At 61.7% G+C, this 10,104-nt stretch overlaps 2 protein-coding genes across 2 annotated transcripts; both read right to left on the bottom strand.

Moving 5' to 3' along the window:
* Positions 1-624: 624 nt before the first annotated feature.
* Positions 625-5,167, bottom strand: LOC309676031 (uncharacterized protein; the record flags this gene model as incomplete). The annotated part of the gene is made up of 9 exons (XM_082488473.1): positions 625-858; positions 990-1,061; positions 1,275-1,347; positions 2,139-2,239; positions 2,864-2,917; positions 3,286-3,411; positions 4,385-4,498; positions 4,579-4,777; positions 4,865-5,167. The coding sequence occupies 9 exons, from the start codon at positions 5,165-5,167 to the stop codon at positions 686-688; spliced, it is 1,215 nt and encodes a 404-aa protein (XP_082344599.1). The 3' UTR covers positions 625-685.
* Positions 5,168-6,822: 1,655 nt separating this feature from the next.
* On the bottom strand, positions 6,823-9,720 carry SNX12 (sorting nexin 12). Its single transcript, XM_082488236.1, has 4 exons — positions 9,534-9,720; positions 7,863-7,958; positions 7,519-7,643; positions 6,823-7,010 (listed from the first exon to the last, which is right to left on the bottom strand). Exons 1-4 carry the CDS (start codon positions 9,696-9,698, stop codon positions 6,908-6,910), a joined length of 489 nt encoding a protein of 162 aa, XP_082344362.1. The 5' UTR covers positions 9,699-9,720; the 3' UTR covers positions 6,823-6,907.
* Positions 9,721-10,104: the final 384 nt, after the last annotated feature.

The following is a 10,104-nucleotide window of genomic DNA, read 5'->3' on the forward strand; positions in this document are numbered from 1 at the left end:
GGAGATACCGGGAGAGTGGGAACAGGCCAGCCTTCCCGGCTCAGCCTCGGGGCACTGCCAACACCAGACAGTGGGACCCTCCAGGGCCTCACCTAGACGTGAGGCAGCACAACAAGGTGCCTGCATCAGCCTACCCCAGAGAGAAGGCAGCAGGGCAGGGCTTCCAGCGCTGGCAGGCAGGAACACGGAGGGACCGAGTCCCAAGTGCTGCTTCCCCATCACCTGCCCCCAGACACCGGCACAAGCCGCCGATTGATAACATGGGAAGCAGCAGCTAATGGCTGCAGAAGCCCAGCGTGCCATCAGCCAGCACTGGCTCTTGCCACGGCCAGCGTGAAGGTATTTTAAGGCAGAAACCTGCCCTTATGGCTGCCTGCCACCACCACCCATCCAAGCATCCCGCCTGGAAGCACCAGGTTTGTCCAGAAGGGCTTCCCCAGCGCCACGCTGTGCCTCCATCCACCAGCACCCACCTCCTCCACGCAGCAGACCTCAAGCCTCTGGCTGAGCAGAACCAGCCGCAGGTGGACACTGACCTGCCCTTTCTGCCCAGCCCTGTGGAGAACAGTGGGCAGCCCCGGGCACTGGCCCTACCCCAGCAGACAGTAAGCATCGCTGGGAAAAGACACCTTTATTTCAAACACAAGGAGTTTAAAAATTAATTCACTCAAGAGCTCCACAAATATCACTGGTGCAGTGGCTCAGGCTGCCGGACGAGTAGCTGTTGTGAGTCTGTCCCCATGTTCTGGCCATCAGTCTCTCCTCGAGTCACCACTCTCCTCCACTGCTGCATCTTCTGGACAGATTCCTGGGGAGCAACGGCAGCATCAAAGCACTGCTGCTTCCGGCACTCAGCACCTGCCCACGGGGGGAAGGCCATGAGTTGTGTCCCTTCCACCTGGCAGCTCTCAGTTACACCAGCAAGGGATCACCGGAGCATCCCTGCAGCCTGCCCGGGGGCTCAGGCTCACCCCAGCGAGGGAACGTACCTGCTGCTCTGAGCTGAGCCTGCAAGGAGGAGATCGTCTGGCGATAGGCTTTACACTCGGCAGTCTTGTCAGCTGCGGACAGGAGGCAAGCAGGCGTGTGTTCAGCCCGTCCTGAACACCTCACCCCCAGACCCTCTCGGGCAGCGGGGATCCTGCTCTGCCCCCGAAAAAGAAGCCAGCCTCACCCCCACGGAGCTGCAGGCCCCGGGCGCCAGCTACAAGTGCAAGGGGTGTCACCTGGATTGCGGGTGTCCCACAGCCCCCAGAACGGCCAGCCCCACGTACCAAGCTCGGCTTTCACTCGCTCCAGCTCGTTCTTTACACGCTTCAGCTCCCGGCACAGCTCATCACCTGCAGGCTGGCAAGGGCAGGGTGGAAGCGTGATGCACGGGGTGGTCGCCCCCGCGCAATGACCCGCAGCCCAACCCTTCCTGTGGAGGAGCATCTCTGCGGGTAGCACAAGCACACCAGCGGTTCTGGGGCTCGGGGAGCCCTGATCCCGCCCCCCCCCCCACCCCCCAGCACGTCAGAGCAGGGCCCCGTTTTGATGTTCACCCCTGTTTCAGGAGCCTGGCGCTGCTGCAGTGCAGCCCAAGCGACACCCCAAGCCGAGCACCGGCGGGACTACTGCCAGGGTGTGCTCATGGCACCGGCGGCACCTGACGAAGGAGCCACTGTTCGCTTGTCAGCGAGCAACTGCCAGCGCCTGCGGGTCACAAGGATCCCTTTGGCAGGTTACGGCCACAGAGCCAAGAGCCCTAAAACTGCTGGCAACTGCACAAATATATTTTGCAGGTAGGGGACTGCACAGCTCGGAGCCTCACCTTGCTGCAGGCTCTGCTCACCCCATCCTGGGGACGTGTCTGACATGTCAGGAGGTATAAAAATGACACCACAAGGCAGAGAGAGTGTGCATCTTTCAAAAGCCCCTTTAAAAAATTAACTGGACGGAAGCCTGCAGTCCCCTGAGCACTGGAGAGGTGGTCAAGCCATGCAGCAAACGCACGAGGTCTTGTGTTGTAAACCCCAGGGGAAGGCTGAAACAGCTCAGGTGCCAGCCCAGAAATTGGTGGCCCCAGGTCCCATCACCTCCCACCTCTGCCACAGCTGTCCAGTGCTCCATGGGGCCGGGACGCAGTTGGCTCTTACCTGCTGAGCAGGGACGGCATCCCCACACCCTGAAGTCAGGCCAGGGGCCAACTTGCTGGAAAAACAGGACCCCCCCCACACCCACGTCTGGTCAGCCTTACCTGTGAAGAGAAGTGTCACCTCACCACTAGAAACGTAAATGCCATCCCCAACCGCTCTTCAACCAGCCCACAGAGCTGCTCCAGACCAGGGGCAGAACCTGTCCAAGGGAGCCAGAGGTCTTTGAGCCCCTCCAGCCCAACGGCTGCTGCCGGCCTGGCCCGTACGGGCGCTGCTGGGAGAAGGTGCTCCTGCACGGCTTAGCTCCCAGCCGCTCTGGGCTCCTGCTTGGGGTCTGCTGGCACAGGGAGGACAGGGCTGTCCCAGCTGCAGTTCCTGGGGGAGGCAGTGTGTCCTGCCCGCAGCGCGGGCTGGAGCACCCTCACGTTGAGCGTGGACCCTGTTGGGGAGCGGCACTGCCCACCGTACAGTTTCCCCACGCTCACCGCGACACAGGGCAAGAATCCCCCAGAGCCCAATGCAGAAACATGGACTCTCCTCACCGTGGTACGCCCACAGGACGCTAGGTTGTCAGCAGGCCTCTGGCAGCCAGGAAAGCTCCCGAGGGGCTCCTCTCTACAGGGGATCAAGGTCCAGCTCCCCACTCCTGCGTGGGAGCGCACCTCCATACCGCTCACCCACTCCCAAGAGGGTCCCTGCTGCAATCAGCCCTTCTTTGCTCTCACCGTTTTCCTTCAGCTCCCAGGTCCTGTTGCATATCAGCTCCTCCGTGGACGATGCTGGAGCGGGGTCCAAGAAACGAAAGCAAAAGAGCATCAACCCCTGCTCAGAGGGTGCCCCGACAGAAACACGCCCTGCCAAGCGCCGCTCTCTGCCCACGGATGAGCACCAGATTTGTTCGGGCTCTTTGCCGGCTACTTCTCCAGGGAAAGGGACTTCGTCTGGTTTTAGTGCTCCGCGTTTCACTTTTCCCCCCTCCGAGGCTGAGCAGGCGCTGCCCCCTCCTGTCCTTTCCCCAGAATCAGCCGCGGCTCTGCAGCCGAGATCTGCCTGTTGTCCCCAGGGCAGCAGCTCCCCTCTCCCATCACCCCCCCCCCCCCCCCCACACACACACACCCCCGGGCCCTCTGCCCACATTCACCCTTACCGAGGTAAAAGCGCTTGGGGGAAGCCACTTTTCCCAGCGGATGCAGTCGGGAGCGAGATGCCACGGTAGGAATTGCTGTTGAGAGCCTCTGGGAGGGCTGCCTGCGACCTCCAACTTTGACAGCAGCTACAGGGGACAAAGATTGGGCATAGAGGCTGCCACGCCAGGGCAGCTACGCCGCACCTCTCCTAGGGCAGGTCGGGGCTCAGCCAGGCTGCCCGTCCCAGGCCCACGGGCGCCAGCACCCCCGTGACTCCACAAGAACATGGCTGTTAGCCCACGTGGGCGGGAGGCCAGATAGTGCTAATTAATCATAGAATTGCCTGGGTTGGAAGAGAGCTTTAACATCAAGTCCAAGCATTAACCCAGCAGTGCCAAACCCACCACTAACCCGTGTCCCTCAGCGCCACGTCTGCCCCTCTGTTAAATACCTCCGGGGATGGCGACTCCACCGCTGCCCTGGGCAGCCTGTGCCAGTGCTGGACAGCCCTTTCAGGGAAGAAATTTCTCCTAATCTCCATCCTAAACCACCCCTGGCACAACTTGAGGCCATTTCCTCATGTCCCATTGCCTGTTCCTTGGGAGCAGAGACTGACCCCCCCTTGCTACCCCCTCCTTTCAGGGCACTGCAGAGAGCGAGAAGGTCTCCCCTCAGCCTCCTTTTCTCCAGGCTGAACACCCCCAGGTCCCTCAGCCGCTCCTCATGAGACGTGTGCTCCAGACCCCTCACAGCTCCGTTGCCCTTCTCTGGACACGCTCCAACACCTCAATGTCTCTCTTGTTGTGGGGGGCTCAAAACTGAACACAGCACTCGAGGTGGGGCCTCACCAGTGCCGAGTACAGTGGGATGGTCACTGCCCCAGTCCTGCTGGCCACACTGTTACTGATACAGGCCAGGATGCTGTTGGCCACCTTGGCCAGCCACGGCACTTGGGGCATGAGCACATTTCCAGGGCTCATACCCGCACCGTTTCCTGGGACTCCCTGCTCCCCACACCCTCTCCCTGTCCCACACTGCATCCCAGGCCTTCCCCCTTGTACACCAGTCCTCCCCACACTTCCCTGCTCCGCCTGACCCAACCGGCAGGTGCGGAATTACCTTCCGTGTCCCGGGGGGCAGCTTTCAGGATGGCGGAAGGTTGTGCCGGCTGCCATGCCCCGCTGGGATGCCCACGCCTGGGCTTGGCAGCTGGCATCAGCTTCGTCTTGGCCCCTGGGGAAGACAGAGGGGGGGGTGTTGCAGCCCCGGGGAAGCCGTCGCTGCGCCGGGGGCTCTCCAGCGACCTGACTCACCTGGGGACCGGGGGGGCCTCGTCCCCGGCACACCCAGCCCCTTGCCGGCCTTGGGGAGCTCCGGAGCCCTCCCTCCGCCCCGTGCCCGGACCAGACAGCCCCTGCCGCCGCTGCGGCCCGGGGACCGGCCGGAGGGGAGGGGACGACCGGCGGGGCCCGGTCCGCCGGGGGGCTGCTGCCCCGTTCCGCGCCGCGCCGCCTTACGGGGCCGGGCCAGGCGGGAGGCGGACGGCGCCGCGCCGCGATCCCCGCCGGCAGCCGGGAGGTGCCGGGGCTCCCCGCGGGCCGGGCCCGGGGCGGCGGAGTCCTGGCAGCCCCCCGCGGGGGACGCGCCGCCGTGCGGGGTCCCCTGGGGGTGGAGCGGCGTGGAGGTGATGAGCCCGGTGGCGTCGGGCCACGGGTCGCTGCCTTCCCACGGGCCGGGAGAGGGCTCGGTCGCGGTGCCCAGGCGCAGGCGGCCGACGATGGCGCGGCACTCTTCCTCGAAGAAGCTGAGGTAGACCGGGGGGAGCGGGGACACTTCGTGCCGCAGCAGGTCGGGGCGGCCCGGCGAGCCGCGACCCTCCGGCGGCCGCTGTCGCCGCCGCATCCCGCCTCCCCGCCGCCCGCTCCCACCGCCTCTCCGCCCGCCCCTTCCCGGTGCTGCCCCCCCCCGGTCGCCCCCAGAACAAGGCAGAGACATGGCTTCACAGTGGTTTAATGCGAACGGACGCGGGACGTTACAGGAGAGAGCGGGACGAGGGGGGGGGGGGGACGACACGACGGCGGCCCCGGGGACGGCGGGTGGGGGGGGTGGGGAGGAGGACAGGGCTCACACCGTCACCAGCCCCCGCGCTGCCCCACGGCCCCCGCAGCCGTTTCCTCCCGGCTTCAGCGACTTCTCCTCCTCCCCGAGAGCCACCTCTCGCCCAGCAGTGCCAGTTCCTCGCCAGAAAACCCAGGAGACCTTAGGGAGGTGGCAGGGGATGGGCTCGGCAGGGACAGAAGGGCAGTCACTGCAGGCCTGTGCTCCAAGAAAGGCTCAACCGTGCCACCACAGAGTGACCAAGCACCTATAAACCAGCCAGTCTTGACCTGAGGAGCCCCCAAGCCGAGGCCCGACCTCACTTGTGGCGGCAGTGGCAGCTGGAAGAGCCTCCACAGGACGGTTCTGCTGCAGCAAGTCCCAGCCTCGTGGTCCTCCCCCTTCAAGCTCTGACCGCCTCCCTGACCAGTCTTGTGTCCTCGCTTCCACACAGTAACTGCCTAACTCACTGCAGAACAGGGGAGAACACACAAAAAGCCATTGTTGCTTCACCTGCTTTGCAAGCATCTAACCCGGGACTGATCCAGCATTCTCTGCCGTCCCTTTCTGGCGTGGTGGCCTCACCCCAGGCCCTCCTGCTGGGCTCCTCCCATGGCAGCCATCACAGCCGCTCACTACAGCGGCCCCCGCCAGCCCTCTCCTGCTCCTCCTTGGCCAGACCCGTCTCCTCCCCTCTGCAGCTGGGCCGCAGGACAAGGTCACCACCGCTCAGCCCAGCAAGGTGCTGCCGGAAACACCACCACCACCAGCCCGCGGCAGAGCAAGCTGCGGCGTTGTTTAAACTTTGGGCCAAGGCATCACAGCACACACTGCCACAGCCCAGGCTGTCCCACACGCCGGACTGCCCACGCAGAGCACCATGAGAGCACACGTCATGGAAACCCCTCGAGCTGCCAGCAGCTGCACCTTAGAAAGGAGGGGGGATTAACACGAATACACCAACCAGGTCTGTAATGCAGGAGGCCGAGAGCAGGGATAGAGTAGGTCTTGGGTCTCAGCACTTCCAGACAGTGAAGAATGGGGGTTTCATGCAGGGTGGGTGAATGGGGTGGACAAGAGACCAACACACCCAGGCACCTACTCACTGATTTGGATAAGCCTTACTAAAACTCTAATACCCGATGGGATCACTGACCAACATGACAACTGCTATTCTTCAGAGTCTCCTGCAGAGATGCTTGGGGCTGCACAGACAGGGGAGTGAAGGTCATCTCATACCTTCCTGTACAGGGAGAGAGGCAGCTCCTACACCATAACGCCATAAGCAAGTTCCTGCTCCACACCTATTCACATCTGCCCCTAGGTGCGGGACAACACGCTCACTTGCGTAAATCTTCATACCTTTAGGCCAAGACCACAGCCCAGTAGAACAAGCTGCTGCCAGTTACAAAAGAGGAAAATACTGAACAAACTGGGAGGTTCGAGAGAGGAAAAGCTGGTTCAGAGAAGACAGATTTAGTGTAAAAATAAATGTCATTTTTGCAGGAGGGAGGGTGGAATGGAGGAAGACAGTGCCAGGTGCTCCTACTGGCGCACTTTCCCTGGGACGTAATTCCTATCAATAGTCTCCTCTTGCAGGAACATATGTAAGCAGCGCTCGTTCTGTGCCAGTGGGTGTCCAGCAATTCTGGAAGAAAATCAGATGTGGAGGTTAGCACAGCTGCCACCGAGACCCCCGCACCTCTGCTCTCTGTAGAAAAGTGAGTGAGGCAGACCTCCTCGCCAACGGGCAGCCAGCTCCAAGCACACCCGTACCGGGATCAGGTCAAGGTCAACAAATCGGTGTGCAACAGGGCCAGCAAGAGGTGCTCAAGCACAGGGTGTACCCTCCCATGCCACGCCCTGCAGCACGGCACAAGCACCCTGAACCAATGCTACCCCGTCAGCGGGTCTCTGCAGCACAGCCATTTTGCTAATATTTGCTGCACTCTCAGAAAAGAGCGCTGAGCACAACCCACACTCAAGGCAGGACACGCTTCGGAACCGCAGTTTCATTATCCAGCTGCAGGCACCATCCTTTTAGCACAACAACTGACAGCAGCATATCAAGACTCCTTCCCAGTCAACCCACAGCCCTCTTCTACTGGCAGTAGCTGGAAAAGCAGCACACAGCAAACCCAGGACATCAAGCTTACTTGTTAATAAACTGTTCTAGCCCCTGTCTCCGCTCCTCAATGAAGGACTCCTCAAAGATGCCTTCATCCCCTCGGAAGGGAAGCTGTCGTTTCAAAGCTTTTCCAGGCAGTGGTGGCACTACAATCTGAAAGCACAGAATCACCCTGTCAGCAGAACAGCCACCTGCAAGCGGATATCCTTTGCTGTCTGACACTCCTCTCTCCAGCCCCATTACGTGGACAGAGATCAAGCCCCAACAGCTGTCCGCCACCACAGCCTCTCTTCTGGGCAGCTCAAGATTATGGCTACAACTGTTCCCATACGTCCTCGTTTCAGGAACAGGCAGGTCTGAGCCAGGCCTCACCTTACTGTCTCGTTCCAGCTCATTCTTCAGCCATTCAAAGTCACTGTATCGTCTCCTCACACACGACTCCTTCAATTTGAAGATAGGGAGGTTTGTCTGTAACGAAGAGAAGCAGTTAATTTGCAGGTTGTTTTGGAAGCCAGATAGTATTTCAACATGTAATTGAAATGTGAAGCTGCATTTAGAAAACTAAGCCCCCTGAGAAGGAGGCATCACGAGAACACCCAGCTTCTTTATTCAGGACAGAGCACAAGCACCGAAGCCCTTCAGAATCAAGCAAACACTTGTCAGGCTACTCCGAGCCAGCCATTCCCTCCCCCTTACGCGACTATTTCAGGAACACACCCCCTCCCAGGGGCACGCACTGGAACCAGGGCTCCACAATACAGAGAAGGCTGATTTCCCCCCTCCCTGAGTTCACTCCATTCTGAAGTGATCTACAAGAGAGCTGCACAGCAGCCTGCAGAGCAAAAGAACGTCTGACCCGACACCGGTGTTTCCATGGAAGAACTAAGGGAGGAAATCTTGTCCCAGCAACTGTTCAAGGCCAGACCTCATGCTACAATCTTCTCTCTCAACAGATCGCCTACCCTAGCAGGGGAGCAGCTTTTTCATATCTGCTTTGTGTCACTGGAAGAACATGCAGCGATTCCCCACCCTTCTCCCCCACCACTAGAGCCTAAAGACTGACAGCTCCAGCTACTTCTCCTTTACCCTATGAATGCAGCCTGGAACGTTCAAGGAACTGAGGTAGCAAAACCTTCTGATGAACAGCACCCGGATAAACACAGGTATTGCTGCACTGTGTTTAACTATATTCTTATGAGGTGTGTGAAATAAAACCAGCTGCTTTCAAAGCATCTTCCACAAGAGCTATTTCAGTGGCACCACGAGGTTCTCATTGCCACCTGCCAGGCCCCCTTTGGCAGGCTGATGAACCAAGTGTCAGAACAGGAAAAAAAGCAAATACCCAATTCTTCTGAACCTGCCAGGCGGTGGAGACTTAACAGTTAAATCACTGCTATGAATAGAAGTCAACGCCAGCACCGTAGCTTACGCTAAAGGTAGCTTGTTTCAGGGGAAGCTCAATTTTACTTCCTTCAGCTATCAGATGGAGAGCTGGGAAGAGGTCCCCGGCTTGGCTTGGTTAAGGCCCAGTGAAGGGAACCCCGCAAGAAGCGCTTGGCCAGCTCCTGCACCACAGTACAGTGATCAAGCTGACTCAGACGGGGCAGTTAGACTGCCCTACGATCGAGTCCCAAGATACTGCTAGCGAGCTTTCCTCCCTCGCTTGAGATAACCAGCTGCAGGCCGCTGTGCCAAGCTCCGCACCCACCCAGCGGTCCCAGGCCCTCTGGAGAGGGGACAGGAGCCTGCTGAGACAGCCCTCTCCTTGTGCTTGTGCATCCCGGCCCTCGCTGGATGCCGAAGGGCCCCGGCAACCCCACCGGCTGGCGGTGCTCTGACCTTGAGCCCGCCGGAGAGCCGCCGGCAGGCTGCCAGCCCCGGACCCACCGCGCGAGGCCTCGCTCGCCCCGCAAGCAACGAGACCACCCCGGCACCGCCGGCCCTCCCCAGGCCCAACACCCGGCCACCGGGCCGCCCAACCGCAGCCGGGCGCCGAGGCCTGCCCCCCCCCCCCCCCCCCCCCCGCCCCCACGGGGGCCGCACCCGCATCCGCAGCTCGTAGCTGGTGTATCTGGCGCGGCCCATGCCCACGGTCTGCGGGTTAAAGATGTCGATCTCGAGGAAGTTGCTGGGCGGCCCGTACGCGTCCGTCAGGTCCTGCGGCTTGGCGTTCAGGCGCCGGGTATCCGCCACCGCCGCCTCCGACATGGTGGTGGTGGTGCCGCCGCCGCCGCCGCCGCCGCCGCCGCCCCGCCCGCTGCCGCAGCCTGCCCCCGCCCCGCCTGCGCACGACGCCACGTCGCCCGCCCGCCGCCTGCATAAGGCGGCGGATATTCAGGGTTCGGGGCCTCTCAGCCGCCGCCCCGCCCGCGCACGCCAGCGGCGCCGCCTGTATAAGCGGAGCGGGTATTCAGGGCGCGGGGCATGCTACGGAGCGGCCCCGGAACATGCACGCCGGGCTCGCTCTCGACGCTGTCCCCGCTGCCGGGGTTTCCCCAGCCGGGCCCCCGCGCGGCGGAGCGCAGCCCGCAGCCCAAGGCGGCGGCGCCGGGCGCCTGGGCCGGGAATCGGGGCGTGGGGCCGAAAAACATACATGGTGTCTGCGCCATACAGC

Source organism: Vanellus vanellus, assembly GCF_965231255.1.
Source record: "Vanellus vanellus genome assembly, chromosome: 10".
NCBI classification, from domain to species: Eukaryota; Metazoa; Chordata; class Aves; order Charadriiformes; family Charadriidae; genus Vanellus; species Vanellus vanellus.